The sequence below is a fragment of the Sciurus vulgaris genome, assembly GCF_902686455.1.
Source record: "Sciurus vulgaris genome assembly, chromosome: 3".
Taxonomy (NCBI): domain Eukaryota; kingdom Metazoa; phylum Chordata; class Mammalia; order Rodentia; family Sciuridae; genus Sciurus; species Sciurus vulgaris.
Window position 1 is genome coordinate 44,701,174 of NC_136463.1, and position 18,482 is coordinate 44,719,655.

General features: G+C 39.8%; 2 protein-coding genes and 1 pseudogene across 3 annotated transcripts in view; 1 reads left to right on the top strand and 2 right to left on the bottom strand.

The window, feature by feature from the left end:
* LOC306657596 (transmembrane protein 69-like) overlaps positions 1–3,645 on the bottom strand; it is a 55,816-nt pseudogene extending 52,171 nt beyond the window's left edge. Inside the window, exon 1 of the transcript in view lies at positions 2,979–3,645. The product of the transcript in view is annotated as a transmembrane protein 69-like (transcript). The remainder of the gene's footprint in view (positions 1–2,978) is intronic.
* The window catches only part of LOC306655702 (phosphoribosyl pyrophosphate synthase-associated protein 2-like), a gene marked incomplete at its 3' end in the record, with an annotated part of 395,253 nt that overhangs the window by 355,787 nt on the left and 20,984 nt on the right, over positions 1–18,482 (bottom strand). The window lies entirely within an intron of this gene.
* LOC306656476 (F-box/WD repeat-containing protein 2-like) lies at positions 12,616–14,277 on the top strand. Its single transcript, XM_079131720.1, has one exon. It carries the CDS (start codon positions 12,778–12,780, stop codon positions 14,140–14,142), a length of 1,365 nt encoding a protein of 454 aa, XP_078987846.1. The 5' UTR covers positions 12,616–12,777; the 3' UTR covers positions 14,143–14,277.

Genomic DNA, 18,482 nt, shown 5'->3' on the forward strand with positions numbered 1-18,482 from the left:
TGTTAAAATTGCCTAGTATTATTGTGTTGTAGTCTATTTGATTTCTGGATTTGAGAAGAATTTGTTTGACATAAATGGATGAACCACTGTTTGGGGCATAGATATTTATGATTGTTATGTCTTGCTGATTTATGCTTCTTGTAAGCAGTATGTAATGTCCTTCTTTATTCCTTCTGACTAGTTTTGGCTTGAAGTCCACATTATCTGAAATGAGGATGGATACTCCAGCTTTTTTGCTGTGTCCGTGTGCATGGTATGTTTTTTCCCATTCTTTCACCTTTAGTCTATGGATATCTCTTTCTATGAGATGAGTCTCTGCAGGCAGCATATTGTTGGATTTTTCTTTTTAATCCAATCTGCCAGTCTATGTCTTTTGATTGATGAGTTCAGGCCATTAACATTCAGGGTTATTATTGTGATATGATTTGTATTCCCAGTCATTTGACTCATTTTTGTTTTTTTATGTTATTTGGTTTCTCCTTTATTTGGCTATTCCTTTCAGCTAGTTCCTCTCGTTGCTGATTTGCATCATTGTTTTTCATGTCTTCCTCATGGAATATTTTGCTGAGAATGTTCTGTAATGCCGGCTTTCTTTTTGTAAATTCCTTTAGCTTTTGTTTATCATGGAAGGATTTTATTTCACCGTCTAATCTGAAGGTAAGTTTTGCTGGGTATAAGATTCTTGGTTGGCATCCATTTTCTTTCAGGGCTTGGTAAATGTTGTTACAGGCCCTTCTAGCTTTTAGGGTCTGGATTGAAAAATCTGATTCTTTTCTCTTGCGCCTTTAAAATTCTGTCTTTATTTTGTATGTTAGGTATTTTCATAATAATGTGCCTTGGTATGGGTCTGTTTTAATTTTGTATATTTGGAGTCCTATAAGCCTCTTGTACTTGGTTTTCCACTTCATTCTTCAGATTTGGGAAATTTTCTGATATTATTTCATTGAAAAGATTGTTCATTCCTTTGGTTTGTTTCTCTAAGCCTTCCTCAATCCCAATAATTCTTAAATTTGGCCTTTTCATGATATCCCATAGTTCTTGTAGATTCTGTTCATGATCTTACCATCTTTTCTGTTTGGTCAACTTTGTTTTCAAGATTAAATATTTTGTCTTCGATATCTGAGGTTGTGTCTTCCAGGTGTTCTATCCTATTGGTTATGCTTTCTATGAAGTTTTTAACTTGGTTTATTGTTTCCTTCATTTCAAGGATTTCTTTGGTTTTTTTTTTTTTCAGTATCTCTAACTCTTTATTGAAATGATCTCTTGCTTCCCATATTTGCTCTTTTAACTGTTGATTGGTGCGATCATTTAATGCCTGCATTTGTTCTTTCATCTCCTCCTTCAATGCCTGCATTTGTTCTTTCATCTCCTTGTTTGCTTCCCTGATTTTTTTAATTATGTACATTCTGAACTCCCTTTCTGACATATCTTCTGCTGTGCTGTCATTGAGTGTTATTGATATAGTATCTAGGTTTGTTTGGGACATTTTCTTCCCTTGTTTTCTCATATTGGTCAGATGTCAATGGGACTCTGAGATATTGCAGATTTCCTCTATTGGCTTATAGTGTCCCTGTAGATTTCCAGTGTATCACCTACCAGCCTTCAGTAGCCTGAAGTCTTGTAGTAACTTGATAATGCAGAGCTTCCGAAGCAAGCTGCCCCTAGCCTGCTACTGGTTCCAGGGCTTGGAGCTGGCTCTGTGTGGAAAGGCTCTCACTGGGGGCCTGCTCCAAGAAGCTGGCCGTGTGGGAGGAGCCCACCGCTGGAGTGCCTAGGGCTGCCTGGAGAAGACTGTAGCTGCACTGCCCTACTCTAATAAACTGCCCAACTCCAGGCCTGCTGCCCCGGCCGAGCCTCACCAGGTGTGGGAGACTCACCCTGTGGCTCTATTTTAGTCCGAGTCTCTCAATGCCTCCCCTTCTTGAATCCTGAGTTCTGGAGCGATCGGAGATGCAGTAACCCTCTAGTCTGCCATGTTGGATCGCCCCGTGGAAAAAGCCTGCGGCCGGAGGGGGCAGGGCTGCCTGGAGAGGTCTCTGGCTTCCCTGCCCTGGTCCCAGAGGCTGCTTGCGGGTCGGAGTTCTCCGCTGGCTTGAGGACTTGTGGCTGGCTCTGTGTAGAAAGGCTCTCACTGGGCGGTCTGCTCCGAGAAGCGAGCCTGGAAAGGCACTTCCCTCTGGAGGGAGCTGGGCTGCTTGGGGAAGTCCCTGGCTGCCCTGTCCTGGTCTCTGAAGCAACCTGCAGGTGGGCCAGAGCTCGCCGCATGCTGGCTCAGGGACTTGGAGCTGGTTCTGTGCAGAAAGGCGCTCACTGGGGGTCTGCTCCGAGAAGCTGGAGAAGCTGGCCATGTGGGAAGAGCCCACTGCCGGCGTGCTCAGGTCTGCCTGGGGGAGACTCTAGCTGCCCTGCCCTACTCTAATAATCCGCCCAAATCTGGCCAAACTTCAGGCCAAACTTCACCGGGTGGGGGAGACTCACCCCATGGTTCTATTTTAGTCCGAGTCTCTCAATGCCTCCCCTTCTTGAATCCTGGGTTCTGGAGCGACTGGAGATGCAGTCACCCTCTAGTCTGACATCTTGGATCGCCCCCTAACCTTTTCATTTTATATTTTTCAAGATAAAACATTAATGGTTTAAGTGGATGACATATCATTCATAAAAAGACAGAATGTAAACTAACCTATATGGCATGACAAAGACCTGTTAGGGATTTTTGAGTTCTTGCTCAGGCATTACTATGAAATAACTTTTAGAAATGAAAAACAACTTATAAAGAAATACCACTAGTGAAACGGGGGGTAAGAAGAGCCAAACAGAAGTAGAAAAAGGTCATGCCAAAATGCAACTTTATAAAATAGTTGTATATTTATTCCACTTGACCAGGTCTCTTGGGGTCCTTTCTCTGGATAAATACCTTTGAGTAGTTAAATGACTACAAAAAAAAACCCAAAAAACAAACAAACAAAAAAAAAACCCACTGAAGCAAAAACTCTTCTTAGGGCTTTGAACCAGTTTGGATAATGTTGCAAGAGAAAATTTTCAACCTGTAATGCTATTCCCAAACCTACTATTACTAAGACTATGTCTTCACTGAGTCTTTCAGAAATAAGACAGGCAAGCCATGAAAACACAATAGGAGTTGTAGTATTAGCTAAATTAAGGTAGTCTGGTTTGGCTGGACTACCTTCTGGCAGAGCAAAACCCCATCTAACCCCTCCCAAGAAAGATAGGAAGCTGGCTCCATAAGCCATCTAAGTAAAAGCTAATGCCAGATATAAGTCTTTGTCATGACCACAACCAATGGTGGATCAATGTAAGGGATTAGTCCTGCCAGAGTTATGTATAATGCTGGCTTTGGGCTGTTTGGCAGGTAAATGATGGTGCTTGATGGCCTGGCTGGACGTACTGCTTGCTTCTGCTGCTTCTTAAAGTTACATGGGGATGTATGATACCATCAAGAGTTGCTCATACACACTGGAAATTATGGGGAAAGATAAGGTGTTGGAAGCAAAGGGATAGGTTCTGTTGAAGAGATGTCTTCAGAGAAAGTGTATCTATTCTCCTTCTGGTTCCCACGCTCATTGTGAATGGGTACTTCAGCATCTTTGAAGATGCTTGAGAAAATCTCTAGATGAAGTAAAGCATATGGGCCCCCTTTAAGTCTCATTCAGGAAGATACCAAGCAGTTCTGATTACTGTATTTTCACAGCTAAGTGGAAGGGTTACATCAGAAGCATGAGGCTTTTAAATAAAGGTCCTAGGAGTGTAGATCCATGGTAGAGTGACTGTCTAGGGCATGCGAAGCCCTGGGTTCAACCTCTGGCATTACTGGCCAGCATTGTGCCAGTATATGGCAAGCTGAACTTCAAGAACAGGGATTCACGGAAAGAACTCAGTAGGGAACTTCTTGAATCCAGTGCTTACTGTGGAGGAAGACAGATGGTACTTCAAGCAGCAGGAAATTATCTTGTGGAGAAAAGCTCCTGAAAAACTGAAGAAACAGAACAAACTTTCACCAGCAATTTGATTCTCCAGAATCACAGGCATCTGCTGAACAGCCTGAAATGTGAACTGAATAGGAGAAAAAAACAAAAACAAAAAACGGTAACTGTTGAGATTAAGTTCAGCAGTTTAAAGATGGTGGCAGTGTGCAGGGCGGGGTCGTGGGGGAGTCAAAACTCCATAGCAATAGTCTCCCTTTATCCTTCAGTGTTGCATCTATTTTACACTACAACTAAATGTACCTACATTTTTAAAAGTGCTTCCTTTGAAACACTGGAGATTTAAATTGCTAGATGTTTCTGGGTCTACCATTTTATGGCTTCCTGTGTTTTATCCTCTTTGAAGTCTTTTATGGTATGAATGTAAAAATTTTTCCCAAGGGACGATGTGGTCTTCATTTTGGCCCTTTTGCCCCAGCACCTCAATTTAAGTAACCATTCTGCTACTTTCCAGCAGTAGTACCATATGTGTTCTGCAATGTGGAGTTGATATATGTTGCCATTTTAGAGCTTGCTAAAACTATGAGACTTTTTTCTTTTTTTTCTTTTAATTTATTTTTATTGTAAACAAATGGGATACATGTTGTTTCTGTTTTGACATAGAGTAACAGCATACCATTTGCATACTCATACATTTACATAGGGTAATGATGTTTGATTCATTTTGTTATTTTTTCCTTCCTCCCACCCCCCCACCCCTCTTTTCCCTCTATACAGTCCCTCCTTCTTCCATTCTTGCCCCCCTCCCACCCCCCATTATGTGTCATCATCCGCTTATCAGCGAGATCATTCATCCTTTGGTTTTTTGAGATTGGCTTATCTCACTTAGCATGATATATTCCAATTTCATCCATTTGCCTGCAAATGCCAAAATTTTATCATTCTTCATAGCTGAGTAATATTCCATTGTGTGTGTGTGTGTGTATATATATATCACAGTTTCTTTATCCATTCATCAATTGAAGAACATCTAGGTTGGTTCCACAGTCTGGCTATTGTGAATTGAGCAGCTATGAACATTGATGTGACTGTATCTCTGTAGTATGCTGGTTTTAAGTCCTTTGAGTATAGGCCGAGGAGTGGGATAGCTGGGTCAAATAATGGGTCCATTCCAAGTTTCTAAGGAATCTCCACACTGCTTTCCAGAGTGGCTGCACTAATTTGCAGCCCCACCAGCAATGTATGAGTGTACCTTTTTCCCCACATCCTCGCCAACACCTGTTGTTGCTAGTATTGTTCATAATCACCATTTTAATTGGGGTAAGATGGAATCTTAGTGTAGGTTTGATTTGCATTTCTCTTATTATTAAAGATGGTGAACATTTTTTCATATGTTTGTTGATTGCTTGTACATCATCTTCTGTAAGCTGTCTGTTCATTTCCTTAACCCATTTATTGATTGGATTATTTGTATTCTTCATGTAGAGTTTTTGAGTTCTTTATATATTCTGGAAATTAGTGCTCTATCTGAAGTATGAGTGGCAAAGATATTCTCCCACTCTGTATGATCTCTCTTCCCATTGCTGAGAGTTTGCTGAGAGAAAGCTATTTAGTTTGAATCTATCCCAGTTATTGATTCTTGCTTTTATTTCTTGTGCTATGGGAGTCCTGTTAAGGAAGTCTGATCCTAGTCAACAAGTTGAAGATCTGGACCTACTTTTTCTTCTATAAGATGCAGGGTCTCTGGTCTGATTTCAAGGTCCTTGATCCATTGTCAGTTGATTTTTGTGCCGGGTGAGAGATAGGGGTTTAGTTTCATTCTGTTCCATATGGATTTCCAGTTTTCCCAGCACCATTTGTTGAAGAGTCTATGTTTTCTCCATTGCATATTTTTGGCACCTTTGTCTACTATGAGAAAATTGTATTTATTTGGGTTTGTGTCCATGTCCTCTATTCTGTACCATTGATCTACCTGTCTATTTTGGTGCCAATACCATGCTGTTTTTGTTACTATTGCTTTGTAGTATAGTTGAAGGTCTGGTATTGTGATACCCCCAGTTTCATTCTTCCTGCTAAGCATTGCTTTAGCTATTCTGGGTTTCTTATTTTTCCAGGTGAATTTCATGATTGCTTGCTCTATTTCTGTAAGGTACATCATTGGGATTTTAATTGGAATTGCATTGAATCTGTATAGCACTTTTGGTAGTATGGCCATTTTAACAATATTAATTCTGCCTATCCAAGAACATGGGAGATCTTTCCATCTTCTAAGGTCTTCTTTAATTTCTTTCTTCAATGTTTTGATGTTTTCATTGTAGAGATCTTTTACCTCTTTGGTTAGATTGATTCTCAAGTATTTTATTTTTTGAGGCTATTGCAAATGGAGTTGTTTTCCTCATTCCCCTTTCAGATGTTTCATCACTTGCCTATAAAAATGCTTTAGATTTATGCGTGTTGATTTTAAAGCCTGCTATTTTGCTGAATTCATTGATGAGGTCTAGAAGTTTTCTGGAGGAGTTTTTGGGATCCTCTAAATATAGAATCATGTCATCAGCAAATAGTGACAGCTTAAGTTCCTCTTTTCCTATTCGTATCCCTTTAATTTTTTTAGTCTGCCTAATTGCTCTGGCTAGAGTTTTGAGAACAGTGATGAATAGAAGTGGTGAAAGAGGACATCCCTGTCTTGTTCCCATTTTTAAAGGGAATAGTTTCAGTTTTTCTCCATTAAAATGATGTTGGCCATGGGCTTAGCATAAATAGCCTTTACAAAGTTCAGGTATGTTCCTACTATCCCTATTTTTCCTAGTGTTTTGAGCATGAGGGGTGTTGTATTTTGTCGAACGCTTTTTCTGCATCAATTGAGATAACCATATGATTTTTATCCTTAAGTCTATTGACATGATGGATTATATTTATTGATTTACGGATGTTAGACCATCCTTGCATTCCAGGGATGAACCCCACTTTATCGTGGTGCACAATTTTCTTAATATGTTTTTGGATATGATTTGCCAATATTTTGTTAAGGATCTTTGCATCTATATTAATCAAGGATATTGGTCTGAAATTTTATTTCCTTGATGTGTCTTTTCGTGGTTTGGGTATGATGGTGATATGAGCTTCGTTGAATGAGTTCGGTAGGGTACCCTCCTTTTCTATTTCCTGGAATACTTTGAGAAGTATTGAAATGAGTTCTTCTTTGAAGGTCTTGTAGAACTTGGCTGAGAATCTGTCTGGTCCTGGGTTTTTCTTGGATGGTAGGTTTTTAATGGCTTCTTCTATTTCATTGCTTGATATCAATCTGTTTAAATTGTGTATGGCCTCCTGGTTCAGTTTGGGAGGAGCATATGTCTGTAGAAATTTGTCAATGTCTTTGTATTTTGTTGGAATATAGATTTTCAAAGCAGCTTCTAATTAGGTTCTGTATCTCAGTGATGTCTGTCGTGATGTTTCCGTTTTCATCACGAATTTTAGTAATTTGAGTTTTCTCTCTCCTTCTCTTTGTTAGTGTGGCTAAGGGTTTGTCTATTTTGTTTATGTTCTCAAAGAACCAATATTTTGTTTTGTCAGTTTTTTTATTGTTTCTTTTGTTTCAATTTCATTGATTTCAGCTCTGATTTTAATTATTTCCTGTCTTCTACTACTTTTGCTGTTATTCTGTTCTTTTTCTAGGGCTTTGAACTATAATGTTAGGTCATTTAGTTGTTGACTTTTCATTCTTTTCTGGAATGCGCTGCATGCAATGAATTTTCCTCTTAGTACCGCTTTCATAGTGTCCCAGAGATTTTGATATGTTGTATCATCATTCTCATTGACCTCTAAGAATTTTTTTATCTCCTCCCTGATGTTTTCTGTTATCCATGTTTCATTCAATAGCATATTATTTAGTCTCCAGGTTTGGAGTAATTTCCCATTTTTATTTTGTCATTGATTTCTACTCTTAGTCCATTATGATCTGATAGAACACAAGGCAGTATCTCTATTTTTTTCCTAAGGGCTGCTTTGTGGCATAACATATGGTCTATTTTCGAGAAGGTTCCATGTGCTGCTGAGAAGAAAGTGAATCCGCTCATTGATGGATGGAATATTCTGTATATGTCTATTAAGTCTAGGTTATTGATTGTGTTATTGAGTTCTATGGTTTCTTTGGTTGGTTTTTGTTTGGAAGATCTATCTAGTAGTGACAGCGGTGCATTAAAGTCACCGAGAATTATGATGTTGTAGTCTATTTCATTCCTGAAATTGAGAAGGATTTGTTTGATGTACAGGGATGCACCATTGTTTGGGGCATAAATATTTACTATCATTTTGTCTTCCTGATTTTTGGTTCCCGTAAGCAGTATGAAATGTCCTTCTTTATCCTTTCTGACTAACTTTGGCTTGAAGTCCATTTATCTGATATAAGGATGAAACCTCTGCTTTTTTACTGAGTCCATGTGTGTGGTAGGTTTATTCCCATCCTTTCACCTTTAGTCTGTGGATGTCTTTTTCTATGAGATGAGTCTCTTGCAGGCAGCATATTGTTGGGTCTTTCTTTTAATCCATCTGCCAGTCTATGTCTTTCAATTGATGAGTTTAGGCCATTAACGTTCAGGGTTATTATTGAGGTATGATTTTTATTCCCAGTCATTTGGCATATTTTTGGCTTTTAAGTTGGCTTGGTTTCTCCCTTGAGTGTTTTTTCTCTAAGGTAGTTCCTCCCTTTGCTGACCTCCATTGTTGTTTTTCATTTCCTCCTCATGGAATATTTTGTTGAGAACATTCTGTAGTGCAGGCTTTCTATTTGTAAATTCTTTTAACTTTTGTTCATCATGGAAGGATTTTATTTCATCTTCAAATCTGAAGGTTAGTTTTGCTGGGTATAGGATTCTTGGTTGGCAACCATGTTCTTTCAGAGCTTGAAATATGTTGTTCCAGGCCCTTCTAGCTTTTAGAGTCTGGGTTGAGAAGTCGGCTGCTATCCGTATTGGTCTCCCCCTATATGTAATCTGATGCTTTTCTCTCCCGGCCTTCAAAATCCTATCTTTATTTTGAATGTTAGGCATTTTCATTATAATGTGCCTTGGTGTGGATCTGTTGTGATTCTGTGCATTTGGTGTTCTGTAAGCCTCTTGTGTTTGATTTTCCATTTCATTCTTCAGGTTTGGGAAATTTTCTGATATTATTTCATTGAATAGGTTGTTCATTCCTTTGGTTTGTATCTCTGTGCCTTCCTCAATCCCAATAATTCTTAAATTTGGTCTTTTCTTGATGTCCCATAGTTCTTGGAGATTCTGTTCATGATTTCTCACCATCTTCTCTGTTTGGGCAACTTTATTTTCAAGATTAAATATTTTGTCTTCATTGTCTGAGATTCTGTCTTCCAAGTGGTCTAGTCTTTTGGTGATGCTTTCCATTGAGTTTTTATTTGGTTTATTGTTTCCTTCATTTTAAGGATTTCCATTTGTTTGTTTGTTTGTTTGTTTTTGTTTGTTTGTTTGTTTGTTTTTTGAGAATCTCTATCTCTTTGTTGAAATGATCTTTTGCTTCCTGCAGGTGCTCTTTCAGCTTATTGGTATTATCATTCATTGCCTGCATTTGCTCTCTTATCTCATCCTTTGCTTTGCAAATCATCTTAATCATGTATAATCTGAAGTCCTTTTCTGACATTTCTTCTAACATACTGTCATTGGATTATATTAACATAGAATCTAGATTTGTTTGGATCGTTTTCTTCCCTTGTTTTTTCATATTGTTCATGTATCTTCCCCTCTAGCAGTGCAGTTCTGGGGTATTGCAGATTTCCCCCTATAAGTTTATAGTGGCCTATAGGTTTCCAAAACTTTTTCTTTAAGGGGAGATCAATATTAGCAGTGCCCAATTCAGACACCATGCAATCCTAGACCAAATATCCCCTATGAGGACAATAACAAAATTGTCATAGTAAACAGAATGAGTTCAAATATTATCTTCAGTAAAACAAACAGATTTGCAATAAGGTCTGCAGTTTCTAATGGAGGACAAAGAGGATGCAGAGGGATGTAGAGTGTGGCTGTTAATGGGTTAAGAAAGAATATACAGAAGTTCTAGAAAATAGTAAGGGTGAGAGTGTAATCAAAAGAAATTGGATGTTAGCATGGAAAAAAGGGAGAAAGAGACTCTTAGGGAACAGGTAAACAAAGGAAAAGAGAGCCAAAAAAAGTAAAAAATAAAAACTTACATTTTTTCAATAAGGAGAAAAAAAAAATCTACTGTATAACAGTCATATAGTAATGAAACCTCCCAGTGTTCAGTAGCCTGATGCATGAGAGGTACCTGACAATGAGCTTCAAGCCTCCAGCAGGTGTCTCAGGATGGGATTTGCTCCACCTAAAGATCAGAGCTACAGCTTCCAGGATTATCCAAGATGTCCGCTCTGGCTTCCAAATGTGTTGGCAAAAGGGGAGCTGCAGCTCAGGGTGTGGATGTGGTCAGCTGGAGGTCCTGGAGATGGGATGCAGTTGGTCAGGCAGGGGTCCTGGAGGTCGGGTGTGTTTGGTGTGGTTGTGGGATCCTGGAGGCCGGGTGCAATCAGTCAGTCTGCAGTCCCGGTGATAGGATGCAGTCAGTTGGTCTGGGGGTCCTGGCAGCAGGGAGCAGTCAGTCAATGTGAGGGCTCCAGAGGCAGGGAGTGATCAGTTGGGCTGAGGGATCCTGAAGATGGGGCTCAGTCAGTCTGGCCAGGGGTCCTACAGGGCGTGATTTTTCCATAAATACTTTGAAACATATATGTATATATCTTTTTAATTTAAGGTGTCTTTTTGCCACATTTATTCAAATATCATTTTCTTAACTTTACACTTTTCAGTGGAAAATTTGGAGAACTCAGAAGGAACTCATGAAGCATGTAGCTAACCTAGATATGCACAATTTCGTGTTTGTTAAATTGGAGATTTGGCTAGTTCAAACTCCATTAACCTTTGCCAGTCTGCTTTAATTTTTTTTTTTAATGCTAAATTCATTTGTTCAACATTTTTTTTTTCACATAAGAGGGTTTATTAAACAGAATGTCTCCCTGCAGGGTAAGAGAGAAAATGAGAGGAAAAGAGAAAGGGCACACGCTAGAGAAAGTGTGAAAAGTGAGGTGGAGAGAGAAAGAATGAATGTGAGAAGAAGCAACATTTCTTGAAAGAAGGTTGCAGTCATCTGATCATTTGCATAGGGTCTGATCTCAAATACACTAAATGTGGAGTATGGGATCCAAAACAAAACCTGCTGTGTGAAAATTATTTTCACTTATGGTTTATTGGTTTTTGTACCAATATTTATAAAATACTCAGTGCAAGTTTTGTCAGTTAACCTTACTTTATGAGTGAGCTAAATAACCCAAATCACATTTCTTCAATCCTGTTTTACTATGGCACTTTGATAAAATGGTCAGTAACCAACTTATTTACTGACCATGTACCATGTGCTGGAGCATCTATTTTAAATGTGGGTATCTATGAATGGTAATGGTTTCCTTCATGTAAGTGTCTGTTCAGAGTTTCAAAATTTAAAATTGCCAAATTTTTTCATGGTCACTTGCATGTAGTAATCTAGAAAATATTCAAAGAGATTTTAAAAACCAGTTGTATTCAAACAGTCTCAAATTGTGCAACCATGATGTATAATAAAGATTTTGAAAGAGAAAAAAAAATAAATGACTTGAAAAGCAAAGCCCTGGAAATGTGAAATCCTGTTCCCTAGAGGGATAGAAATCTCACCTCTGCCAGGTTTCCTCTGTGCACTGTACTTGTAAGGAAAGCTTGGTTATGGTACTAGGATTTACTTCAAGGAATTTAATTTCAGGCTTAAATCATTCTACTTCAAGAAATATTTTCATAAAGTTACATTCTGCCTTTTTCAGTAAGAAGCATGACATTTTTACTACACATGTATTTCAACTCTCTGTGGTGTTAAAAAAATCTCAAATTCATGTAAGTATCTATTGGTCTAGTCCTATTAGGGATCTGATTTATATTCTAAGAAAAAGATGATAAGCCTTTACAAGAGAAGGACTGTACCACATTATCAACATAAAAGTGTGTGTGTGTGTGTAAGACAGAGAATATTTTACCAAAAAATTGTAAATTTCCAGCCCACCTTCCACTACCACCTCCATCCGGTGAGCAAAGGCCGGGGTCAGAATACCATCAACAACAGCTCCAGGTCTGCAGCTCCTAGTGGCCCCACAGCCAGCACCATCCACTAAGCACCACCTTGCATCAGCATGCTCCCTTCCCAAAGCTACCCTTCCCTTTTCCTCCAATTTATCTTTTTCCTCCTTTTTATTATATGTACCTAATTTTTACTAAAAATGGTTTACTTAAAATTTAAGATATTTTTATTTTCTAAGTGATCAGGTTGTTGGCTTTAAGGGCATCCCTTTCCCGTATCTGGTGCCCAGGCCCATTGCCTTGCCTTTCCCTCTCCCTCCTTTCTGTCTCCACTCATAGTTCTCTCTGTGGTTTGCCTGTTACAGATTTTTCACATCAGTAAAGTCTGACTTCTGTTTGATCACATGATATTGGAAGGAACTGTTTAAGTTGGGGTTTTCTTTGAATGGTAAATCCCATATATGTCTAAGTTTTTATTTTTTTATATTTATAGTCCCAGCAGGTCTAAGTCTATATGTAAAATGTAAAGGGTCTTCGAAAATACTTTCATGAGTGAGGCTGCGGACCCAGAGCGGCGGCCGCAGGTCCAGGCGCCATGGCTGCGGAGCGGACCCGGCCGCTGCGAGGCTCTGGCGGCCCGAGCGCGCCTAGTCGGTGTGAACCCAGAGCGAGGTCCCGGGCCCCGGGGCGCTCGCTCAGGTAAATTTTTCCATGACCTTATGGAGAGAAAGGATTTTGAGACATGGCTTGATAACATTTCTGTTACATTTCTTTCTCTGACGGACTTGCAGAAAAATGAAACTCTGGATCACCTGATTAGTCTGAGTGGGGCAGTCCAGCTCAGGCATCTCTCCAATAACCTGGAGACTCTCCTCAAGCGGGACTTCCTCAAACTCCTTCCCTTGGAGCTCAGTTTTTATTTGTTAAAATGGCTTGATCCTCAGACTTTACTCACATGCTGCCTCGTCTCTAAACAGTGGAATAAGGTGATAAGTGCCTGTACAGAGGTGTGGCAGACTGCTTGTAAAAATTTGGACTGGCAGATAGATGATTCTGTTCAGGACGCTTTGCACTGGAAGAAGGTTTATTTGAAGGCTATTTTAAGAATGAAGCAACTGGAGGACCATGAAGCCTTTGAGACCTCATCATTAATTGGACACAGTGCCAGAGTGTATGCACTTTACTACAAAGATGGACTTCTTTGTACAGGGTCAGATGACTTTTCTGCAAAGCTGTGGGATGTGAGCACAGGGCAATGCGTTTATGGCATCCAGACCCACACTTGTGCAGTGGTGAAGTTTGATGAACAGAAGCTTATGACAGGCTCCTTTGACAACACTGTGGCCTGCTGGGAATGGAGTTCCGGAGCCAGGACCCAGCACTTCCGGGGGCACACGGGGGCCGTGTTTAGTGTGGACTACAATGATGAACTGGATATCATGGTGAGTGGCTCTGCAGACTTCACTGTGAAAGTATGGGCTTTATCTGCTGGGACATGCCTGAACACACTCACCGGGCACACGGAATGGGTCACCAAGGTGGTTTTGCAGAAGTGCAAAGTCAAGTCTCTCTTGCATAGCCCTGGAGACTACATCCTTTTAAGTGCAGACAAATATGAAATCAAGATTTGGCCAATTGCAAGAGAAATCAACTGCAAGTGCTTAAAGACATTGTCTGTCTCTGAGGATAGAAGTATCTGCCTGCAGCCAAGACTTCATTTTGATGGCAAATACATTGTCTGTAGTTCAGCCCTCGGTCTCTATCAGTGGGACTTTGCCAGTTATGATATTCTCAGGGTCATCAAGACTCCTGAGATAGCAAACTTGGCCTTGCTTGGCTTTGGAGATGTCTTTGCCCTGCTGTTTGACAACCACTTCTTGTACATCATGGACTTGCGGACAGAGAGCCTGATTAGCCGTTGGCCTTTGCCAGAGTACAGGAAATCAAAGAGAGGTTCAAGCTTCCTGGCAGGCGAAGCGTCCTGGCTGAATGGACTGGATGGGCACAATGACACAGGCTTGGTCTTTGCCACCAGGATGCCTGACCACAGTATTCACCTGGTGTTGTGGAAGGAGCACGGCTGACACCACAAACCACCACCACTGACTTTGGGTGCCGGGGCTGCAAGTTTTGAGTGCAACCTCTGTGGCAGCCCACTGCATGAACCAAAGTTCTCACCTAATGGTATCATCACACAGTGCACAATCATTTATCTATGTTTGCCAGGGGCCAGGACTTAGGGTGGGGGAGGGTTTGTTTTATTGACATATGGCGCAGCATGCTAATAGGGTACACCATTGACTTCATTTGTACTTAGTTATGCTGGTCAGGATAAGAGGATGCTTTTTTGGTTCATCTTACTTGAGTGGAATATTGGTTTTAAGTAAAGAAAGTGAAATGGTAAAAAAAAAAAAAAAAGAAAAGAAAAGAAAATACTTTCATAACATTGGAATTGAAATGCTTTTCTGTGACTCAAGAGTCAGAAGCCACAAAGGAAATGACTGATTACTGACAGCAAAACAAAAAGAACATAGATTCTTAGAAAGACAAACCAGAAAAAGGGTTCCTTGCAACCTCAAGCATATAAAGGGTTAATACCCGGGGACACAAAGAACATCATGAACCATTTTATTCCCCCATGGGACAAAGGACAAACTTGTGCAAATCAGAAGGAATTACTGCGTAACTGCCAATAGCCAATAACTATCAGAGATGCTCAACCTCTGAATCAGCACACAAATGCACACATTCCTGGGGTGTCACTTTTCCCCATCAAGTGGACAGGTTTTAAGGCTGGTGCTGAACAGCCCTGGTGAGAATGTTGGAGCTACAGGCCCTGGTGCATCCCTTAGGAGACATGGCAGAGAATCCTTTGGCAGCACCCATCCAAGTTCTCAGCCTGTGTCCCTTTACCTAGCATGGCCAATGCCAGGGAGTAATCCCACATCTGCACTCACTCATTTTTCAAGATCTCTTTGCAAGGTTCTTCTTTTTTTTAATTAGCTTTTATATTTTTTATTTTTAGTTATACATGACAGTAGAATGTATTTGGGCAGAATATACATACATAAAGTATATGTTATTCTATTAGGTTCCCACTCTTGTGGTCATACATGATGTGGAATTACCGTGGTCATGTATACAAATAAAAGACTAGGAAAGTCATGACCAATTAATTCTACTGTCTTTCCTATTCCCCTCCGCCTTTCCTTGCCTTTGTCACCCTTTGTCTAGTCCAATCCATTTCTATTATTCCCCTCCCCAACATCCCTTGTTTGGGGATAGCATCCACAAATCAGACAGAATATTTAACCTTTGGTTTTTTAGGACAAGCTTATTTCACTTAGCATGATAGTCTCCAGTTCCATCCATTTATCAGCAAATGCCATAATTTCATTCTTTTTTATGGCTAATATTCCATTGTGTGTATATACCACATTTTTTTATCCGTTCATCTGTTGAAAGGCACTCAGGTTGTTTCCATAGCTTGACTATTGTGAGTTGAGCTGCTAAAAACATTGATGTGGCTGCATCACTGTAGGATGCAGCTTTCAAGTCCTTTGGATCAAGAGTGGGATAACTGGGTCTAATGGTGGTTCCATTCCAAGAGCTCTAAGAAGTCTCCATACTGTTTTCCTCAGTGGTTGCACTAATTTGCAGTCCCACCAACAATATGAGAGAACCTTTCTCCCCCCATCCTTGCCAACATTAATTGTTACTTGTATTCTTTACTACTACCATTCTGACTGGAGTCAGATGGAATCTCAGTGTAGTTTTAATTTGCAATTTTCTAATTGCTAGAGCTGTTGATCATTTTTTCATGTATTATTTGACCATTCATATTTCTTCTTCTGTGAAGTGCTTGTTCAGTTCCTTTGGGCAAGACTCTTCTTCACAGCACTGGTTGAATTAGTAAGGAACCAGGGCCTTCACTGACATCATGTAGATATATGGACAAATCTGCTTCTGGTGCCCCAGAGAACACTGTAGCTGCTGAGGAGAATCTACCTGTGCCCATCATGTATATGGTGACCTCACAACTAGGATGCTCTAACACTATTCCATTTGCAAATATTGTCCTCCATTCTGTTGGACCTTTGGTCCCAAGTGAGCTTTCATCACCTCTTCCAACAGTGTTTGCCTGGAGCCAGGTCGGGGCCTGAGATAGAATTAAACCAAGGTGTAGATTCTGCTTCCAGGTCACTGTCTGGTGAGGGGCACAAAGAATTGACACTGGTCTTGGAAATCAGGATTGGGTGCACTTTCCCCCAGTGTTGAAGATTAAATAACTGAGAAATGCCAAGGCAAGAATAAGAAAGAGACACAGTGAGCAGACTTTTCCAAAAAGCATTCAGGTCCCAGAACTGGATGCCCCTGGGAGGGAATGATCTTCTCTCCTTTACAAGTCTCGGATTTCTTCTCCTCCTCCCCACTACCTCTTTCTAGCCTGTGTATGTGCCCAAGGCAGGAAAAGAGAAGCCTAGGAGGCAATCATTAGCAACTCCTAGTTTTGGGAGGAGCCATTTTCCAGAGGTATTAGCAACTGCTTGAAGGGGGAATGCTCTGGAGGCGTTAGCATCCCATTTCCTTTTCTTTGATAATTAGTCCTCATCTTTTCAACCTGATCATTCACTGTCTATGCTGACTACTTATCCTTTGCCCCTGTCTCAGAATCATGATAGAATGCAGAATGATGGGCCTTGTGGGCAGATTCTAGGTAATTAAAATCATATCCTAGGCTGGGGATATAGCTCAGTTGGTATAGTGCTTGCTTTGCAAGCACAAGGCCCTGGGTTCAATCCCCAGCACCACAAAAAAAAAAAAAAAAAAAAAAAATCATATCCTTATCTCCCACCCAAATCACCAATTTCATTATTCTGGCCTGACACTCTATTTCAGAATATAACAGTTTTAGTCAAGTTTCCCAGAGAAAGAAAAACTGAGTGCTTTGGCTGACAATGTGTGCCAGACCTTGGCGATGCTAACCAATAGATCTGCCACTTGATAAACATGCTGCCAATGACCTGTAGTAGGACCCCAGTATTTCAATTATATTCTGACTCTGAGGAGTAAATCACTTCCCACAGAAGATTCCCTCCTGATGTCTTCTGTTATCCATTCATCATATAATAGTGTATTATTTAATCTCCAGGTATTGGAGAAGTTTCTGTTTTTTATTCTGTCATTTATTTCTAATTTCAATCCATTGTGATCAGATAGAATACAAGGTAGTATCTCTATCTGCTTGTATTTGCTAACAGTAGCTTTGTGGCATAAGACATGGTCTATTTTAGAGAAGGATCCATGTGTAGCTGAGAACAAAGTGTATTCGTTCTTTGTTGGATGGTATATTCTATATATGTCGGTTAAGTCTAAATTGTTGATTGTGTTATGGAGATTTATGGTTTCTTTATTCAATTTTTGTTTGGAAGATCTATCCAGTGGTGAGAGAGGTGTGTTAAAATCGCCTAGTATTATTGTGTTGTGGTCTATTTGATTTCTGGAATTGAGAAGGATTTGTTTGACGTACATGGATGAGCCAATGTTTGGGGCATAGATATTTATGATTGTTATATCTTGCTGATTTATGCTTCCCTTAAGCAGTATGTAATGTCCTTCCTTATCCCTTCTGACTAGTTTTGGCTTGAAGTCCACATTATCTGAAATGAGGATGGATACTCCAGCTTTTTTGCTATGTCCATATGCATGGTATATTTTTTTTCCCATCCTTACACCTTTAGTCTATGGGTATCTCTTTCTATGAGACGAGTCTCTTGCAGGCAGCATATTGTTGGATTTTTCTTTTTAATCCAATCTGCCAGTCTATGTCTTTTGATTGATGAGTTCAGGCCATTCACATTCAGGGTTATTATTGTGATATGACTTGTATTCCCAGTCATTTGACTCATTTTTGTTTTTTTACGTGATTTGGTTTCTCCTTTATTTGGCTATTCCTTTAGGCTAGTTCCTCCCGTAGCTGATTTTCATCATTGTTTTTCATCTCTTCCTCATGGAATATTTTGCTGAGAATGTTCTGTAATGCCGGCTTTCTTTTTGTACATTCTTTTAGCTTTTGTTTATCATGGAAGGATTTTATTTCATCGTCAAATCTGAAAGTAAGTTTTGCTGGGAATAAGATTCTTGGTTGGCATCCGTTTTCTTTCAGTGCTTGAAAAATGTTGTTCCAGGCCCTTCTAGCTTTTAGGGTCTGAACTAAAAAATTTCTGAAATCCATATTGGTTTCCCCTTGAATGTAATTTGATTCTTTTCTCTCGCAGCCTTTAAAATTCTGTCTTTATTTTGTATGTTAGGTATTTTTATAATAATATGCCTTGGTGTGGGTCTGTTGTACTTTTGCATATTTGGAGTCCATAAGCCTCTTGTACCTGGTTTTACATTTCATTCTTCAGATTTGGGAAATTTT